The sequence below is a fragment of the Rhinatrema bivittatum genome, chromosome 9, assembly GCF_901001135.1.
Source record: "Rhinatrema bivittatum chromosome 9, aRhiBiv1.1, whole genome shotgun sequence".
Lineage (NCBI taxonomy): Eukaryota > Metazoa > Chordata > Amphibia > Gymnophiona > Rhinatrematidae > Rhinatrema > Rhinatrema bivittatum.
In genome coordinates, this window is record NC_042623.1 from 122,671,392 (window position 1) to 122,689,765 (window position 18,374).

Below are 18,374 nucleotides of genomic sequence, written 5' to 3' on the forward strand. Positions count from 1 at the left end.
GATGGATCATTCATTCAGTCAGAAGATAAGTGAACCTTTTTTAATAAGTTTCCTCACAAAAATAGTCAAGTGACTGTTTTGGATGTTTAAAGATTGAAATATTCAGCATCTTTTAAGCATACGATGTTAGCATGGTAAAATTTGTATTAGCACACCATGGGGCGGATTTTAAAAGGCCCGCGCGTGCCGGCGCGCCTATTTTGCATAGGCCGCCGGCGCGCGTAAAGCCCCGGGACGCGCGTAAGTCCCGGGGCTTTCGAAAAGGGGAGGGAGGGGGCGTGTCCGGGGGCGTTCCTGAAATGACGCTGTGTTTCGGGGGCGTGCCGCGGCGTTTCGGGGGCGGGCCCCAGGGGGCGTGGCGTCGGCCCAGGGGTGTGGTCGAGGCCTCCGGACCAGTCCCCGGGACCGGAGGACGGCGCGGGCCTGCCGGCGACAGGCGTAACTTTGCCGACAAAGGTAAGGTGGGGGTTTAGGTAGGGCCGGGGGGGTGGGTTAGGGAGGGGAAGGTGGGGGAGGGCGAAGAAAAGTTCCCTCCGAGGCCGCTCCGAAATCGGAGCGGCCTCGGAGGGAACAGGCAGGCCGCGCTGGGCTCGGCGCGCGCAGGTTGCACAAATGTGCACCCCCTTGCGCGCGCCGACCCCAGATTTTATAAGATACGCGCGTATCTTATAAAATCCAGCGTACTTTTGTTCGCGCCTGGTGCGCGAACAAAAGTACGCACTCGCGTAGTTTTTAAAAATCTGCCCCCATATCTCTAAATGACTGATGATTAATCCATTTTAAGCACAACATTTGGGGGTCAATGGATAAAATTCATAAGGTTGACCCAGTGTTTTATGATGGTCACTTTTGAGACATAATTGATTTATGTTATTTAGAATAGTCTGTTCTTATTTTCTATAAGTAAGAGATACTTCAATTTTTGCATCATTTTTTCTTGCATTTTTCAGGGTTTCATTTGGTTTTGTGATGGTCCTATGTCTGCATCTTAATGTTGTTGAGTTGTTAATGTTATTTAAAGTTGCTTAAAGGGTGGATATACTTAACCAAATTTAGTTGTGTTTTATGTTAGCTTGGCAATGACTTACAATAAGACTGAAAACAGTCCGTTAATAAAATCAGTGTTAATTACATATTGATTTAAATCCATAATTAACAGTGTGAAAAAATATCCTCTTTATTGGGTTAACATTTCTGGGGTGGGTGGGAATGAAGGAGCAGTGATTACTTATCCAGTACATAGAGATACACTCAGAATTAAATTTAAGCCTTAGACAATGCAAACACTCACAAACAGCACACAGTATTCATAAACTGTAATAGTTCAACACACAATTTCTATTACAAAATTAAAATGCAAACTTTCCCCAGCAAAAATACATATTTGTCCTGCTCACTCACATGCAGCTTCTGCTAACAGCATTCCCTAGTACCAAATTACTCAAATTTTGTCTTTCCATATAAGTTTAATGTATCTCAAACAAGACTGCAGCAGTTGAGAGGCAAATCTCTTACAGAAGGCATTGAGAGAAATTAGGAGGAATGGTTAGGAGGTAGACACCAATTAAAGCTTGGGGGCCCCTATCCAAATTTTCTACCTCTTATGCATGGCCCTGAGCAACCTAATGGAGAAGATACAGTGGAAGAGGTGGGAGCTGGTTTGGCAGATGGGTCATACGGCAGTATTGGTAGTAACCTGAAATCTGTAATTTTGTTTAGTTTCTCCAAAAAACACTTTAGTTGTTCTGAGACTTCAGCCTGACCAGCAGTCTGGGATTGGATGGCTTCTTTGAAGTCACAAATCCTTTTAGTTAGAATGCAAAGCCTTTTTCCTTACACCTTTGAGATGCTGAAATATTGTGTTTCTGTTAATGCTGCCCCAAAATTACGGGGAAGATTATCAGATACTGGTGCCCTGCTGACTTAGGGCTGTCAGATTCCTACCACACATCAATGGGATGTATCTGTCAGGGCTAACCAAGACACCATCTGTTCCCAGACCTTCTCCTTGTCCACTTTCCTGATTGGATGTCAAATGAGGATGCATGTTTGCCATGTTTAGTGGGCATGGCACTGATTCTAGAATCATCACATTGTCCCTCCTGCTCCAAATCCTCTCACTCTATGGTATCTGCGGGCTCCATAGGCATGCTCTCCCCAAAGCCATGCATTGTTGCAATATATGCATCCCTTTTTGCCTCTACCCTGTAATATGTGAGTGGACCACCCTGAACCCAACCTTCCTCAATGACTCCCTGGCCCAAGTTTATTTCCAACTTTCCAAAATGATCCCGTATCTACCTGACCCCCCAAACTTACCAAATGTTCCTCCACCCACTAGGCTCCAACAGGCTATATAGACAAGTAAGGGCATGTAAAACCCTGTAAGAAACGTTAGTGGAATCTCACTGTGTACTCCTATTTTGTGTTTTGTCATTCAGATTACTGATCAGCTGGCCCTATTGTCTTCACAATGCTGCCTCTGTAAACTCTGCAAGACCAGCATTAATGTCCGGATCCAAGATTTCGGTGAAGTGTTACTCCAGTGGTGTGAGACAAATTAGATGAATATGACCACCTCCCATTTCGCCTACAGGGTCGGATTTTGATGCACATTTCTTGCATGCCCCTTTTCATGTCCTATTAGTGGTTTTTGAAGTGTCTTAAAGTAAACATCAGTATCTTTTTGACAACAGTTAAAATATAGAAACATGGTAGCAGAAAAAGATCATAGGGCCTATTTAGCCTGTCCATTCACACCAACTAATTCAGTTTAACAATCCCTACCACGCCTTCAGAATTCTATGTTTACCCCATGCTTTCCTGAATTCAGATAGCTTTCTAATCTCAACCACTTCCACAAGGAGGCTGTTCCATTCTTCCACTACTCTCTTGGTAAAGAAATATTTTTTTAGATTATGCCTAAGTCTACTTTTTCTATGAACAGTCATTCTAGAGTCTCCCTTCCATTGAACGAGGCCTGCCTCCTGTGCATAGAAACCTTGGACGTATTTAAAGAAAGCATCATATTAATCCACAAAAATAAAATTTGTCAAAAGAAACCCAAAGTAATTGAGAGGAAGTTATATTTCTGTTAGGCTAATGAACACATGAAAGGTGATGGAAATTATTCATTTATAGGTGCATTTTATAAGCATGGCATGCACCAAAACTGGGAGATGCATGCACAAGTTGGGCTGGTGCATGCCGATTTGATAAACTGCCCGTGTATGCGCACATCTCCTGCTGCGCGCACAAATAAAAAGTTTATAAAAAGGGGCAGAGTGTAGGCATGGTATGGATAGGCCATGGGCATCTCGGGATTTACACTTGAAATTTGTGCGTACATACATATTGTGCACTGGGATCCCCTGCTGTATAACTTTACTTGTGATGTGGATAACGTGTAAGTGTTAAAACAAAAAAAAAAATCTAAGCAAGTCAGCGGGGATTTAAGGGCCAGGGCTAACAGGAGAGAAGAGACGCTATTAAATTAGGGGGTTTTGGAAGTCCTATCCCTTAACTGGGTGAACTGGGAAGAGCGGCAATGGCATCAGCATGCGTCCCGTGCCTACCACTTACGTGGTAGGCACGGGATTTGTGCGCACATGTGTATGTCCATTTAAAACTGAGCACACGAGTATACTCATCCAGGCTATTTGATAACATACGCGGATATATGCACGTATGTTATAAAATGACCGTGTCCCTGGGCGCAGGCCGATGAACATGCGCATGTGTGCACCCGCACTTCTGTTTAAAAAAGTTGCAGACTGTGTCATGATACTTTGATAAGGTAATTGCCATACAGTAGTTTGTAATGTGGGTCAGATCACAAGCGTGTGGCATCACTGTACGAAGATCCACAATCACTAGTGCTTTTGTGAAATATATATAATTTTCATGTTTTATTTTCTGTGCTGTGGTTACTTCAATTGGCTTCTTTTCAAAATGATAAATAAATAACTTTCAAATGACATGTTTCATTTAAAGATATTTGTAAAGCAGTCATCAAAAGAACAGTGCATATATCTCTGTTTCTATATATCAGAGTGAATTTTCAAAGGAGCTACATGTGTAAAAGTAACATATATCTTAGCAATTTTCAAAAGTTCAATTACGGACCCTATGGAGTGAATTTTCAAAAGCAGTTAAGTGTGTAAAAGAAATTTTCAAAAATCCATTTAGGCAGGTAAAACAGTTTTATGCACATAGCTCCTTAGGAAAATTACCTCCATGCTGTATATATAATATAAAATAACCGAAACTGTGATTAAGGCAAAGTGAATAATATAGAACTTCTTTAAAACAAGGTTTAATAAGATAGTAGGTCGATTAGAAAATATTTATGCTACAAGTTATGTAGCATAGCAACACTTTTTCAATGCACTTTACTCTAAAGCTCAGTTTTTTCTGATGATGCTGGACTGCTGCCTTCTTGTATACTATCCGTCTCGTTGGGCACAAAGGACAAGGAAGCAGAGTTGATGCAGTATCTTTTCCCAGTTGGATGAGGTCCATCATCAAAGATATGCCCAAGGTGTGCACCGCACTGAAACAAAACAAATTAATATTTGCATTTCTAGAAGACTGATGCTTAGAAATTTGGTTTATCAATAATGATAACATAGCTACTAAAGCTTTGTACAAGATATATATATATATATATATATATATATATATATATAAACCAAGTTTCAATGATTCAGAGAGGTAAACTTTTTCCGATGGTTTCTGTCAAATTGTTTTTTGGAATTTTTATAGTACTGTTATTTGTAATTGTTTTTACAATTATTTTTTTTATTTTTAAACAAATACAAAAATCTTTTAGATATCATCGTAGATATTGGCATACAATTTTTAGTGCAAAGCATTTTTAAGTATAAATCCAATGTAAAAGCTTGCTCTACAATACAAAAACTTTCCTGCAAAACAGTTTTTTTTTACACTTTATAATGTTTGTATATTATTATATGCTTATTTATTGATTTTGGATTAGTACCAGAGTGGCAAAACAAGTACCATCTCCCCCTGAAGAAGCCAACAGTGGTGAAACAATTGGGCCCTTGTTGGGGTAAGAAGAACCATTGGGGTTCTCACTCAGAAAAAGGATATATAATTCTGTTGATTTGCCACGGGGTATGAAGAACTAGACATGTGCATTCGTTTTTAATGAATTAGACAATTTCGACAAAATTGTCTAATTCGTCATGGTTTGGGGGTGCCGAAATTTTGGATCAATTCGTAGTTCATGTTCGCACGCGCTAACTTTAAAATGTTAGTATGTGCTAACTATGGTTAGCGCACACTAACAAGAAAATCAGACCAACAAAAAAAACCAAACTATGGGAAAAATGACATTTCCCGCTGGGGCCTGAAAACAAAGCCCGAACCGATAAAATGAAGCACATATCTACGAAGAACCATTGGGTTTCTCATTTTAAAAAAGGATATATAAACTTGTTGATTTTCCATTTGAATTGAAGTTTTTGTACCAATGAACTACATGTGCTAAATTTGCCAAGCTTATAAAGCTCGAGGCATATCAATGGGAGTACTTACAAACAATGAGCTACAGCTGAAAACATTGTGTGAGCTAAAAATTGGCATGTAAAACCTAGTGAACTCTTATTCATGCTTTTTGCATTTTTGAGATATTTAAGACATTTGATTAGAAACAAAATATTTTATCTACTCTTAAATATTAGTAACTGTATTGTCATATATAATCTGCAAGAAAATTGTATTTCATCATAGGTAGTTAATGAACTCTTGTTTCATTACTAAAAACTTTATTTATTTATTTATTTATTTATTTTTTTATTTATTTATAGTTTTTTATATACCGCCGCTCATCAAAGATATCACGTCGGTGTACAATGAACAGGAACTTACGCCGGAGCGTTATACATTTAACAGGATTAAATAAGCATTATATATATATATAGATAGATAGATAGATAGTATATATAGTATATGTACATTTATATAGCAGCCTTCTCCATGGAACTTACACTCTAGACAGAAAGCACAGAGTATTAATATAAGATGTGCCATGCAGAGTCAAACCAATGTTCTATCGAACCTTGCATACTATCTTGCGCTTTAACTACTTTAAATAATTTTGTTCCATCTGGAAATTTCATCACCTTACTCACTCCATTTTCCAGAACTTTAATGTATAAGTTAAACACTAGTCACTGTCCAAGTTCCCAGGGCACTCTACTATGTACCTCTTTCCATTAGGTTAACAGACCATTTAATCCTACTCTGCACTTTCTCTCTTTTAACCAGTTACCAATTCACAATAACACACTAAGCCTCTAGTATTATAAGTGGCCAATTCCCTCTGGAGATCATTATAAAAAGCATTTTGACCAGAGTTAGGACCATATAGGTTCACCAAAGTTATAGTGCGATCAAAAAGGCTCTCCTCCAGAATAATGAATCTCTTCTCTGGATCAAAATGCTATTTATGGACTCTGCAGGAAAGTTCCTTATGTAAAAGAATGCACTCCCTCTACTGCTGGAAGAATAAGAGGCTGCGTACAGCCTCCCAGCCTCTACATAATTTGTCATGTTCTGCTTTGGAAATGTGTGTCTCCTGCAGAAATGCAACCCTCTGAGATTTTAAAAATTGTAACGCTCTAGCACATTGAATTGGTGAACCAATGCCCCACATGTTAAGGGATGTAACAGAGATCCACCATTAATATAGTATATAAAGACAATGTTAATGTAAGATATCTGATCATTGATATTAAACAAGGCCAGTGTACCCACAAGTTCAATTTATGCATGCTATAACAGACCAGACCAGTTTCACAGTTTCTTCCTGTACGTTACCTCCAACTCCACTGCCTGCTTCCAAGCTCCTGTTCCACAAGTTTTATATACCTATTGTATCAGCTCTAGTTTTCTATGTACCATTTGCACCAGTTGTACCAGTTGTATCAGTTGTACCAGCTGCACCAGTTGTACCGTTTTTAGTATTTTTTAGTATTCTACTGTTTTATGTACTGCCTTTGAGCGAAGTTTTCTGTTTATTGTAAACCGAGGTGATCTGTATCTCATATAGGAACCGCGGTATATAAAAATAAAAAATAAATAAATTAAATAAATAAATGCGTTCATGTTCAAAACTTATATAATAAAACCATTAAATAGGAGGACAGTCTTGAAAAACCTAATTTGTTCCTTTTACCCACCCCTCAATAACCTAAACTCTCAAGGAAACCCCACCAACAAATGTACAATCCCCCTATCCCCTTCCCACCACACCCTCCAGTTCACCATTTCTTAGGCCAACAATAGCTGCTACTGATACACAGCTCAACAAAATCCGCCACTGTAGAGAAGGAAAAAACCGTTCTCTCAGTAGCTGAGCAGAAAAGCAAAAGAATATCACCCAGGGGTGGCACTTTAGAGCCTAAGCTGAGATTCCAATGTTTGGAGTACTCTTCTGTTTCTAAACTCTAATTCTCAGTGTTTAGGTTTAATTCTCAGTGGGGCACAGGATTTGGTGAGAGAGGTAACGGTGGTGGGGCCGCTTGGCAATAGTGATCATAATATGATCAAATTTGAATTAATGACTGGAAGGGGGACAGTAAGCAAATCTATGGCTCTCGTGCTAAACTTTCAAAAGGGAAACTTTGAGAAAATGAGAAAAATAGATAGAAAACACCTGAAAGGAGCAGCTACAAAGGTAAAAAGTGTGCAAGAGGCATGGTTATTGTTAAAAAAACACCATTCTAGAAGCACAGTCCACAGTCCAGAAAGGTGGAAGGAAGCAAAATGATTACCGACATGGTTAAAAGGGGAGGTAAAAGAAGCTATTTTAGCCAAAAGACCTTCATTCAAAAATTGGAAGAAGGATCCAACAGAAGAAAATAGGATAATGCATAAGTGTTGGCGAGTTAAATATAAGACATTAATAAGACAGGCTAAGAGAGAATTTGAAAAGAAGCTGGCTGTAGAGGCAAAAACTCACAATAAAAACTTTAAAAAATATATCCGAAGCAGAAAGCCTGTGAGGAAGTCAGTTGGACCATTAGATGATCAAGGGGTTAAAGGGGCACTTAGAGACGATAAGGCCATACTGAAAAGGATGTTGGGGAGATACCCGTACCGGAGAAGGTTTTCATGGGAAATGATTCAGATGGACTGAACCAAATCATAGTGAACCTAGAAGATGTGGCAGGCCTGATTGACAAACTGAAGAGTAGTAAATCACCTGGACCAGATGGTATACACCCCAGAGTTCTGAAGGAACTAAAAAATGAAATTTCAGACCTATTGACTCTGGGAGCCGAGACGCCTCTCTGGCTCCCTTCGGCATCCTGCCCCTTTTCCATCCCCAAAATAATTGCACGTAACACATTAATCTTGGTATGAATCGGTCGCAGCTCTTATTGATCAACATTTTCTTCAATCAGACACATCAGAATACCGTATATACTGTAAATACTGTAAAATTACACCTCATTCTGTTAATTCTGTCTAGCTTTCCCTCTTCTCCCAGTTTAACTAGCCTTGTTTTATTGTAACTTGTTGGTTGCTGTGCACTCATTCCATGTTCTTGTTTCACCCACTCCCTGTTAATTGTAAACCAGCATGATGTGATTCTATCATGAATGCCAGTATATAAAAACCCACATTTTGCCACCCGCCACGATTCCAGCAAGGCGACATCACTTCCGAATCCCCACCGCGTTTACAAGCAAGGGGGCCCTGCCTCCAGGCGTGGTCCCTACCCCTTTTAAGACCTGCCTTTTGTCAGCCTCACGGCTGACCTAGGTCTAATAATTCTTTATTGGCCCGGGTTCCCGCCCCCAAGCTGCGACATTACCTACAAGCACGTAAGTGCCCTGTCCCCGCACTGATCCTTGACACCTTTAATCCCTTCCCTGGGGTGGGTGAGTGGGATGTCTGTCCCTGGGGAGAGGTGAAAGAGCCTGGCTGCGGCGCGGTTCGTGCCTTAAGTACTCGGGCCGACGTCATCAGGGCTGGCCGCAGCTGTCTCCGATGACGCCGGCCCACAGGAACGCCCCCCCCCCCCCAGTGCATGGCGACATCGCCGACGTCATCAGGACACGCCGGAGCGCCCTGATGATGCTGGCCCACGCCGCCCTTGGAGCACAGGAGCGCCCCGAGGCCATCGGCCAGCGCTGCTCCACCGGCGAATCTCGCCCGTCTTTGGCCCACAGCCCCAGGTAAGCCGTGGGCTCTTTGCATTTGCCACGGGCACACCTATTAGTAAAATTTGTAACCTATCATTAAAATCATCCATTGTACCTGAATACTGGAGGGTGGCTAATGTAACCCCAATATTTAAAAAGGGCTCCAGGGGCGATCTGGGAAACTACAGACCAGTTAGCCTGACTTCAGTGCCAGGAAAAATAGTGGAAAGTATTCTAAATATCAAAATCACAGAATATATAAAAAGACATGGTTTAATGGAACAAAGTCAGCATGGCTTTACCCAAGGCAAGTCTTGCCTCACAAATCTGCTTTACTTTTTTGAAGGGGTTAATAAACACGTAGATAATGGTGAACCGGTAGATGTAGTGAATTTGGATTTTCAGAAGGCATTTGACAAAGTTCCTCATGAGAGGCTTCTAGGAAAAGTAAAAAGTCATGGGATAGGTGGCGATGTCCTTTCATGGATTACAAACTGACTAAAAGGAAATAGAGAGTAGGATTAAATGGACAATTTTCTCAGTGGAAGGGAGTGGGCAGTGGAGTGCCTCAGGGATCTGTATTGAGACCCTTACTTTTCAATATATTTATAAATGATCTGGAAAGAAATATGACGAGTGTGGTAATCTAATTTGCAGATGATACAAAAAAAGTATTGAGAGTAGTTAAATCACAAGCAGATTATGATAAATTGCAGGAAGTCCTTGTGAGACTGGAAAATTGGGCATCCAAATGGCAGATGAGATTTAATGTGGATAAGTGCAAGGAGATGCATATAGAGAAAAATAACCCATGCTATAGTTACACAATGTTAGGTTCCATATTAGGAGCTACCACCCAAGAAAGATCTAGGTGTCATAGTGGATAACACATTGAAATCATTGGTTCAGTGTGCTGCGGCAGTCAAAAAAGCAAACAGAATGTTGGGAATTATTAGAAAGGGAATGGTGAATAAAACGGAAAATGTCCTAATGCCTCTGTATCGCTCCATGGTGAGACCGCACCTTGAATACTGTGTACAATTCTGGTCGCCGCATCTCAAAAAAGATATAGTTGCAATGGAGAAGGTACAGAGAAGGGTGACCAAAATGATAAAGGGGATAGAACAGCTCCCCTATGAGGAAAGACTAAAGGGGTTAGGACTTTTCAGCTTGGAGAAGAGATGGCTGAGGGGGGGATATGATAGAGGTGTTTAAAATCATGAGAGGTCTAGAACGGGAAAATGTGAATCAGTTATTTACTCTTTCGGATAATAGAAAGACTAGGGGACACTCCATGAAGTTAGCATGTGGCATATTTAAAACTAATTGGAGAAAGTTCTTTTTCACTCAACGCATAATTAAACTCTGGAATTTATTGCCAGAGGATGTGGTTAGTGCAGTTAGTGTAGCTGGGTTTAAAAAAGGACTGGATGAGTTCTTGGAGGAAAAGTCCATTACCTGATATTAATTAAGTTGATTTAGAAAATAACCACTGCTATTACTAGCATCAGTAACATGGGATAGACTTAGTTTTTGGGTACTTGCCAGGTTCTTATGGCCTGGATTGGCCACTGTTGGAAACAGGATGCTGGGCTTGATGGACCCTTGGTCTGAGCCAGTATGGCATGTTCTTATATTTTTAAATAGAAACATCATAATGTAGCATAGTCCAAAATAATAAAAAAAACAATTAGGAGGAAAAAAATAAGGTCGCTCAGAAGCAAAGAAATTTGCCAAAAGCTCCACTATCATTTGAGATATAGCTGTATCATACCCAGTGCATTTCTTCGCAATAAAATTAATGACGATCCTCTGTGGCTCATTAAGATGGTAATTTTAAAACAAGCGCACATGCACCCATACAAGCATATATTTGCACAAGAGCAAAGATATGCTGGAATTTTAAATCTTGTGCATGTATTTTTTAAAATACACCAACCACGAGTATTTTAAGAGGATACTCAAGCAAAGCTAGCGTGCATGTCTTCCCTAGGACTTTGTCATCTTTTACACGCTCATGTAAGCAGATTTTAAAACATGTTCGTGGGCAACACATGCCCAGTTTTACATTAGTGTACCAGTTTGTCCCAAAAATATCAGGGTCTTTCAGATGCCTTTGATTCTTCATCCTGCAGACCACACAGTTAACCCAGACCCCTCACCCTGTCCTATAACCCCATAAACTTGCGATCTACAGACTTACTCCTAATCAGGAGCAGCAGTAAAGTTCCATGGATATCCAGCCTATCTGCGCTGCAATTTTCAGTTTTAAAATACAGAGTTAAGCACGTGTTGATCCCGCCTGGAGCATCCATGCCCCACCCCTTTATTTCTCACACATGCATGGGTATATAGGTGCTTAATTTGTGGCTTTCTAAAATCTACGTTGCTTGCATGCAGCTCACAAACATGCGTATGTAAGCATTTTTGAGTGAGCAACACTTTTAAAATCAATCTCTAAGCACCTGGATGCCCCTCAAACATGTAACAGCGACAGAAGGAGAAATAAGAAAATAAATTTAAAAAAAAAAAAAGAGAGGTTGTTGATCTAATACTGTAATAATTGAAGTGGAAAGCTAAAAAATAAAGAAACATCATTCACAGCTGCTTTCCTATTATCTGTGTAAGGTTCTAGGACTGGATGAAAAAGAAAACCGGAAGTAGCCATGTCTGAGAGAAACAATAAAAAATGCCAGGAAACTAAGAGAGTAAAAACGAAAAACCACTGTGGCCATAAAGTGTTATCAAAATTACATGATCTGTTTCCCCTGCCCCAAGTCCCATGTTAGAGCATGCTCCCAAATTAAGAAAACAGTTAATAAATGAAAAGAAAAAAACAAGAACGGCCATTGCATAGCGTCTCAGAATCAAAGACTACGCATCAAGAGGGTCCTACAGGACTTCAGGCTGAATCTCTTTCCCAGGAGGCCAAAAACTGCTGTACCTCATGCACCAATCCAAACACATGGTTTTTATTATTGACTGTGATGTTAAGATGGGCTGGATACATCACGTTATAACAGTGGTTATAACACTGATGTGTCACCAAGGGGTGGAAGGTGTGTCACCAAAAATTTGACATAGCAAGCCTATGCTTTCTATAACAACCCACATACGCTTGCTGCTTGAGGAGAGTGCAGAGGAAGGAGCTGCTACTTAATTCCTCATCACCGCTCCCTATTGCTGCTTTTCCCTCAACCCTGGCAATCAGTGCCTCCGCCAGTCCAAGCCAGAAATGTTATAGGCCTGCTGTATCCTGCCCCACCATCCCACCGCACCTCCCCCCGCTTCCTGGAGTTTCAGGTTTTCTCTGTATGCTTGTTTATAATTTTTGCTCTTGTATTCTGTATTAGATAAGAGTCAGTCTGCATGTTTGACAGAGATGAGGGATTCTGCTAACTGGGATGTAGATTCTGTGTAGGAATCTAGAGCAGTCTGGCTAGTTTTAGTTTTCATTTGGTAAGTGTACTGTGCTCTATATTTGCAGTCTTGCTTTTTCATAGGTAAAATTGTTGCTGTTCAAGTCCTGGGTGTTAGTGCTGTTATGGTATGGTTGGTATGCTATATAATTTCTAAATTCCTTTTTAGCAGGTTTTCATGTTATTTCACAAAGTGGCTGGCAGGGAAGGGATTTTGAAGTACTGTTACTGAGGGGATATTGGAATTTGAATATCATTTTTGTAAGATGAGTTGAAAGGGGTAATTTCCTAACTCTGCTCTGTTTAAACTTCAGAAGAGTTCAGAACTTTCTGAGGTTGACAGTGAAATGCATGAGAGTTTGTCTGTATCGAAAAACTGTGTGCTGCATATGCATATCAGTCCCAGATTAAAGATTAAAGTTTTTATGAAAAAAAATAACATTTAATAATGATATTTTATATCCAGTTATTGAAGTTAAAGAATATGTTATCTTTTCCTGCATCATTCTCAACAATAAAATATCTAGGATTTTTATTTTTTTAGTATAGCTGTTAAATGTAGTGTGCAATGTGTCATGCATGTGAGCATCATCTGTCAGGTGTGTCATGATGGAAAAAAGGTTGAGAACCACTACGTTATAAGGTATGCCCTGCTGCCACAGCATTTGCTTAACCTCAGCATAATTTGCACATTTCTTTTGCACAGCTTGCTGGTCAAAATAGCCATGCTTTGTCCATGATCCAAGCTTTGTCCGCATAGTTGTGAATTTTCAGGATCACCATGCAAAGCCTGCTTCCTTGAGGGAGCCAGGGCCTGATGCACTCATTCAGTTTTAATGCAGCCTCCCTTAATGTTCAGATTCAGCAATTTTGGGATCCAGGTGAAAAAAAAATACCACATCTAGCAGAGCATCATGTGACCTGAGTAGGATCTGTTTACAAGTGGACATAAGGAGGCCTTAATGAGTAGCATACAAGATGGCTGTTTGAGAAATCAGTTCCTGGGATTTCTCTCAATATCATTCAGTTTCTCATTGTTAAAGCCCCTGATTTCAATCTGTATAGTTTCACTTTGATCTAGAACATGGCTATGAGTAAATTAACTAAAGGAGACTCAAATTTGGCAATTCATCAAGGTGTTAGTGAAGCAGGTCCCGCCATCTCCAGCTAAAAAAAATAAAATGGCCAGCAAAGATTCTGAGGTCTCTCTAAAATCAATAATGAACAAGCTTCTACAGGTGAAGGAATTGTTAAAAGATAATTCAGCAATATCTGAACTAAAATCAGATGTGTTGGAGTTAAAGTTTAATCTGATGTTATCCAGATCAAGACAGAGGTCCTTAAGCAAACAACAAATGCAAATTCAAAAATAATCACAGAAAGACAAAAAAATTGGGAAAGATCATGGTGCTGAATATGAATTTGGAAAATTTCAAGAACAGAAGCTGGAAAAACAACATTCAAGTCTTGATGGTCATAGAAAATGCAGAAGGAACAGACCCGATTGGATTTATGCAATCCTTTTTTAAGATGCTGCTGATTTACAAATGGCTCATCAATAGAACCCCCTACAGTGAAATTTCTAAGGCCTTTTGTTCTCTGCATGTTATGTTACCTGTAGTTGCTGGAAATCTTTCAGTGGTCACAAATGAGAGCACCATAGCAGTTTGAAGGTTGGAAGATTTTGATAGTTTCAGATCTCAAGACAACGGTGCAATGGAGGAAACAATTTCTGGTGATGAGAGTTGAACTTAAAGCCATAAATGCTAGATATGGTTTACAGTATTAGATATAAATACGTTACTCTAAAAAAAATATATCAAAGAACTTTGAGGATATATGAACACTTGCAAAGTCATAGTAAGACATTTCCAAGTCCCAGATGGAAGTGAAGTGAAATCTGGTCTAAATACTGAATTTTTATTCAGTGCATTGAAGTATACTCTAACATGCCGCCACTACCCCAGAGCTGCTACACATTCTGTACCTCATGGCCCCGGGCCCGGTGTGATATCATATCCTAGCATGTTTCCCGGTGTCCTGCTTTGGGGCTGCATCCTGTGGCCTAGGCTATGGGCATGCAGGGCTCACCAGATGTATAGGTCCAGCCTCCAGGACTTCCTATGGTGCACACTATGACAATACTGAAATAAAAGGAGGCTCAGTTCCCTTGATCAGAACCTGAGCAATCAGTCCTGATCCTTGATCCTCTGCCATTGTGGTTTCCAATTCTGTTCTTCAGTGGTGTTCTAGCCTTGCCTCACTGCTGCCTGCTGATTATTCTGGCCCAGCCCTTTCCTCCAGTCAGCTGCTGCCTATTGAAGCCTAAGCACTGTAAGCAGTGCTATGTGCTGGTTAGCCTGCATCAATCCAATAGCAGCCCCAAGTGTCCACACATCCTGAATTATGACAGATCCTTTGAATATGAGTACCCTTGAATGATTGTAACAATGTGCACATGGTTGTTGTGTGTTTGTGTATTGCAATTCAGATGCTGTTTATGATTGTTGTGGGGCAATAACGGCATAAAGGTGTTTAGGTTTGAGTGAGATCACAGATTGATGTTATCATTGGTTTGTTCTTCACTTGATGCAATAATTGTGTTTGATCATTTGAATCTATCTTCTGAATATGTAAACTAGTTGTCTGAGGTGAGTGCACAGAAAGAGGGGGAAAGGGAGACCCCACCAGCAATCTCCAGGGGCTCTCATCTCTCCCACACCACAGACACCAAAAGCTGGGAAATCAGGGCTCCTCCTTCAACCCACTCCCACTGCCCAGGGCAGGAAGCAAGCCAGCCCTTAAAAAGAACCCTCCCCCCTCCAGCTGTCCCAACGCTGAAGGGCTTTGCCAAACAGCATGCCCCTTTGTTCACCCCTTTGTGAGCTATGAGACTAGGAGGGAAGCTCCTCATAAGGTAAAACAACTACGAGACTGGGAAGGTAGCTCCATAAGATAAGGAAAATATATCTGTTACTACTATAAATTAGGCTTTTTCAGTCAAGGCATTCTCCAAAGTATTCTAGTTTGCAGACTGCTCTACCTCTCTCCTGTGCACTCCTATCTTCAGACTGCTACCTCTCTACCTCAAGAATATTTACACAAGCATATACCTAAACAGGCTGAAACCTTCCCAAGCATATCCTCCCCCTTTGCCCTCCAATACCGGTCCCTCTGACTTTCCTCCCACTACCCCCCAATATGTGATTTCCTCCTCACCCTTACTTTTTATCCATTTCCCCTCCCCCTCTCCCTCCTTAATAGACCTCCCTTTCTATCCGATATTATCCTGCTGTACCCTCTATTCCCCCAACTCTGTCCCCTTCTCCCCAACCTCTAATAATTCTTACTTGTTAAGAGTTCTATAAAAAAAACGCTGTAATCTAACATCATGTTATTCATTTTAATTTTAATACTTGCTCTTATCTGCATTATTAACTAGTTCCTGTTTCTCCTATATTTGATGAGTTCTCTGTAAAGTGCTAATAAGCTAAATTTATGTTTCAATGTGAACCGATGTGATACTCACAGTGTATGTCGGTATATAAAAATCCTTAAATAAAAAAATAATAAATAAGAATATACAACTATGCCTTTGGATTTTCTCCTTTAAACATAAACCCAGACCTAAAATGTGTGGCGGAGAAGTGGAAATTCTGGCCCAAAACAATATCAAGATGTGCTAAGTCCTACTCCTACACATGCTGGAATCAGAATCCTTACTAGCCTAATTGGAAGACAGAAATCCAATAGGGCTCCAAGTGGTCTATTAACCTCCCAGAAACAACATCTCATCCATACAAGAACTGCTAGAACTGATCACAGATTTCACATTAAATAAAATTAATCAAATTTGTGGTAACGAGGGACTTTAATTTATATATCAATAACCCAACACTGCACACAAACAATTTCCTGGCCACCAGGAAAAGGTGCACATACTAGAAAGGGTATTCCACATTGTAGTGGAAGGCTTGGAACATCAACAGATGGCATTATCTGTTTTCATAAACTGGTAACTTTCTAATTAAGGGAGTCATTTATCAAAACTGTGATATGTTACCACAGGAGGGTGAAATATCACAGGGGGAGGTCCTGAATTAAATGGCCCCTCCTGGTAAAATATGGCCATCTGTGTCCAACCCCTTTAACAGTAGAAGTGGCCCCCAACCCAATCCCCCCTTCTATGAAAGAAGTACCTGATAGTCTAATTGTCCAAACCCAGACCCCCCATATCTTTAGAAAAATTCCCTGGTATCCAGTGGGGCCTGGATCCCCCTCTATACCCTGGGCCAATCAATGCTATTTTCCAAAATAATTCTGGCTGGCCTTTGCTCCTTCACATGATGGGGCAAAGGCTGGTTGATGCCATTTTGAAAGATGGTGTTGACCGGTCCAGAGCCTATGGGGTGTTCCAAGCCCCACTAGACACTAAGGATTTATTCTAAAGGTATTGGGGGGGGGGGGGGTCCAAAGGATGGAGCATAGGCCACTAGACTACCAGGGACTTCTTTACTAGAAGGGGGGTGGAGGGCCAGTAGACTATCAGGGATTACTTTTACCATTGGGGAGGTCTGGGGGGGGGGGGGTAGGATGCCTTTAGGGGGGTTTGGAACCTGGGGTAATTTTTTGGAAAGGGTAGGAGTTTGGGATGGGGCAGGGTGGTGCATTGCTGCACAAATATTTTTTTCCTATATTTTATACTCTTTTATAGGTGTGCCACTTCTACAGGTGGCAGAGGATAGGTGGGAGTCTAACCCAGGGGGATTTGCCACATTGGAAGGGGGTGTTTATTCAGACTATGTAGCCCTTTAAGAAGCATTCCAGACTCCTGAGATTGCGTTAGAATATTTTTGATTGATGCAAGCCACATTATTTTATTTGCACAGGATCACTTATGCATTAAGGGGTATATTTTCAAAGGGATACGCGCACATCCCCTGAAAACCTACCCCTGCCTCCCCCTGTGCGCGCCAAGCCTATCGTGCATAGGCCTGGCAGCGCACGCAAGCCCCGGGACGCGCGTAAGTCCTGGGGCTTGAAAAAGTGGGCTTTCCAGGGTGGGGCCGTGGGCAGGGCACCAGCCCGGGGGCAGGACCAAGGCCTCAGGAACAGCCACCAGGCCGGGGGATGGACAGCCAGCATGCGCAAGTTACGCCTGCTCGGAGGCAGGAGTAACGTCTTCAATAAAGGTCAGGGGTGGGTTTAATTAGGGCTGGGGGGTGGGTTAGATAAGGGAAGGGAGGGGAAGGTGCGAGGGGGGGCGGAGGGAACGGAGGCAGGCTGCTCGGCTCGGCGCGTGCAGGTTGCACAATTGTGCACTCCCCTGCGCGCGTCGACCCTGGATTTTATAACATGCGCACGGCATGTTTTGCATGCATTTGTAAATTTTATGCATGCAAAGCAGATAAATTCAATAGGGGGCAGATTTTTGATGCAAATATAACACAATACCGTGATATGTGATAATTGTTCAATATAAATTTATCGTAGCTTAGTAAATGTAGCCCTAAGTTCTCATAGACATGGTGAGATCCTTGGAAATGATATAGAACAAGAAAACCTGCTACATGCACTAGAATTTTCCCCAATGGATGAAAAGCTACTGTAGCAGACCAAGTAAGCATATGGAATGAAAACTAGCAAAAGCCTTGGACAAATTTACACTTCCAAAAAAAGTCCTATGCCCTCCTCATAGATGCTCACCTTGGTACTCCCAAGAATTCTGAGTCCTAAAATTCCAAGGATGACAACTAGAAAGAAAATGATGCAAAAC

General features: G+C 41.1%; 1 protein-coding gene and 1 long non-coding RNA gene across 7 annotated transcripts in view; one reads left to right on the forward strand and one right to left on the reverse strand.

The window, feature by feature from the left end:
• Positions 1 to 1,152: 1,152 nt before the first annotated feature.
• MSRB3 (methionine sulfoxide reductase B3) overlaps positions 1,153 to 18,374 on the reverse strand; it is a 292,235-nt gene continuing 275,013 nt past the window's right edge. For all 6 annotated transcript variants that reach the window (XM_029615739.1, XM_029615744.1, XM_029615742.1 and 3 more), the window contains exon 7: positions 1,153 to 4,552. In XM_029615739.1, coding sequence (XP_029471599.1) covers positions 4,397 to 4,552 — 156 coding nt within the window. In that variant the 3' untranslated portion in view covers positions 1,153 to 4,396. The remainder of the gene's footprint in view (positions 4,553 to 18,374) is intronic.
• The window catches only part of LOC115098798, a 37,810-nt gene continuing 24,435 nt past the window's right edge, over positions 5,000 to 18,374 (forward strand). Inside the window, exon 1 of the long non-coding RNA XR_003858616.1 lies at positions 5,000 to 5,074. This is a non-coding gene — a long non-coding RNA (uncharacterized LOC115098798). The remainder of the gene's footprint in view (positions 5,075 to 18,374) is intronic.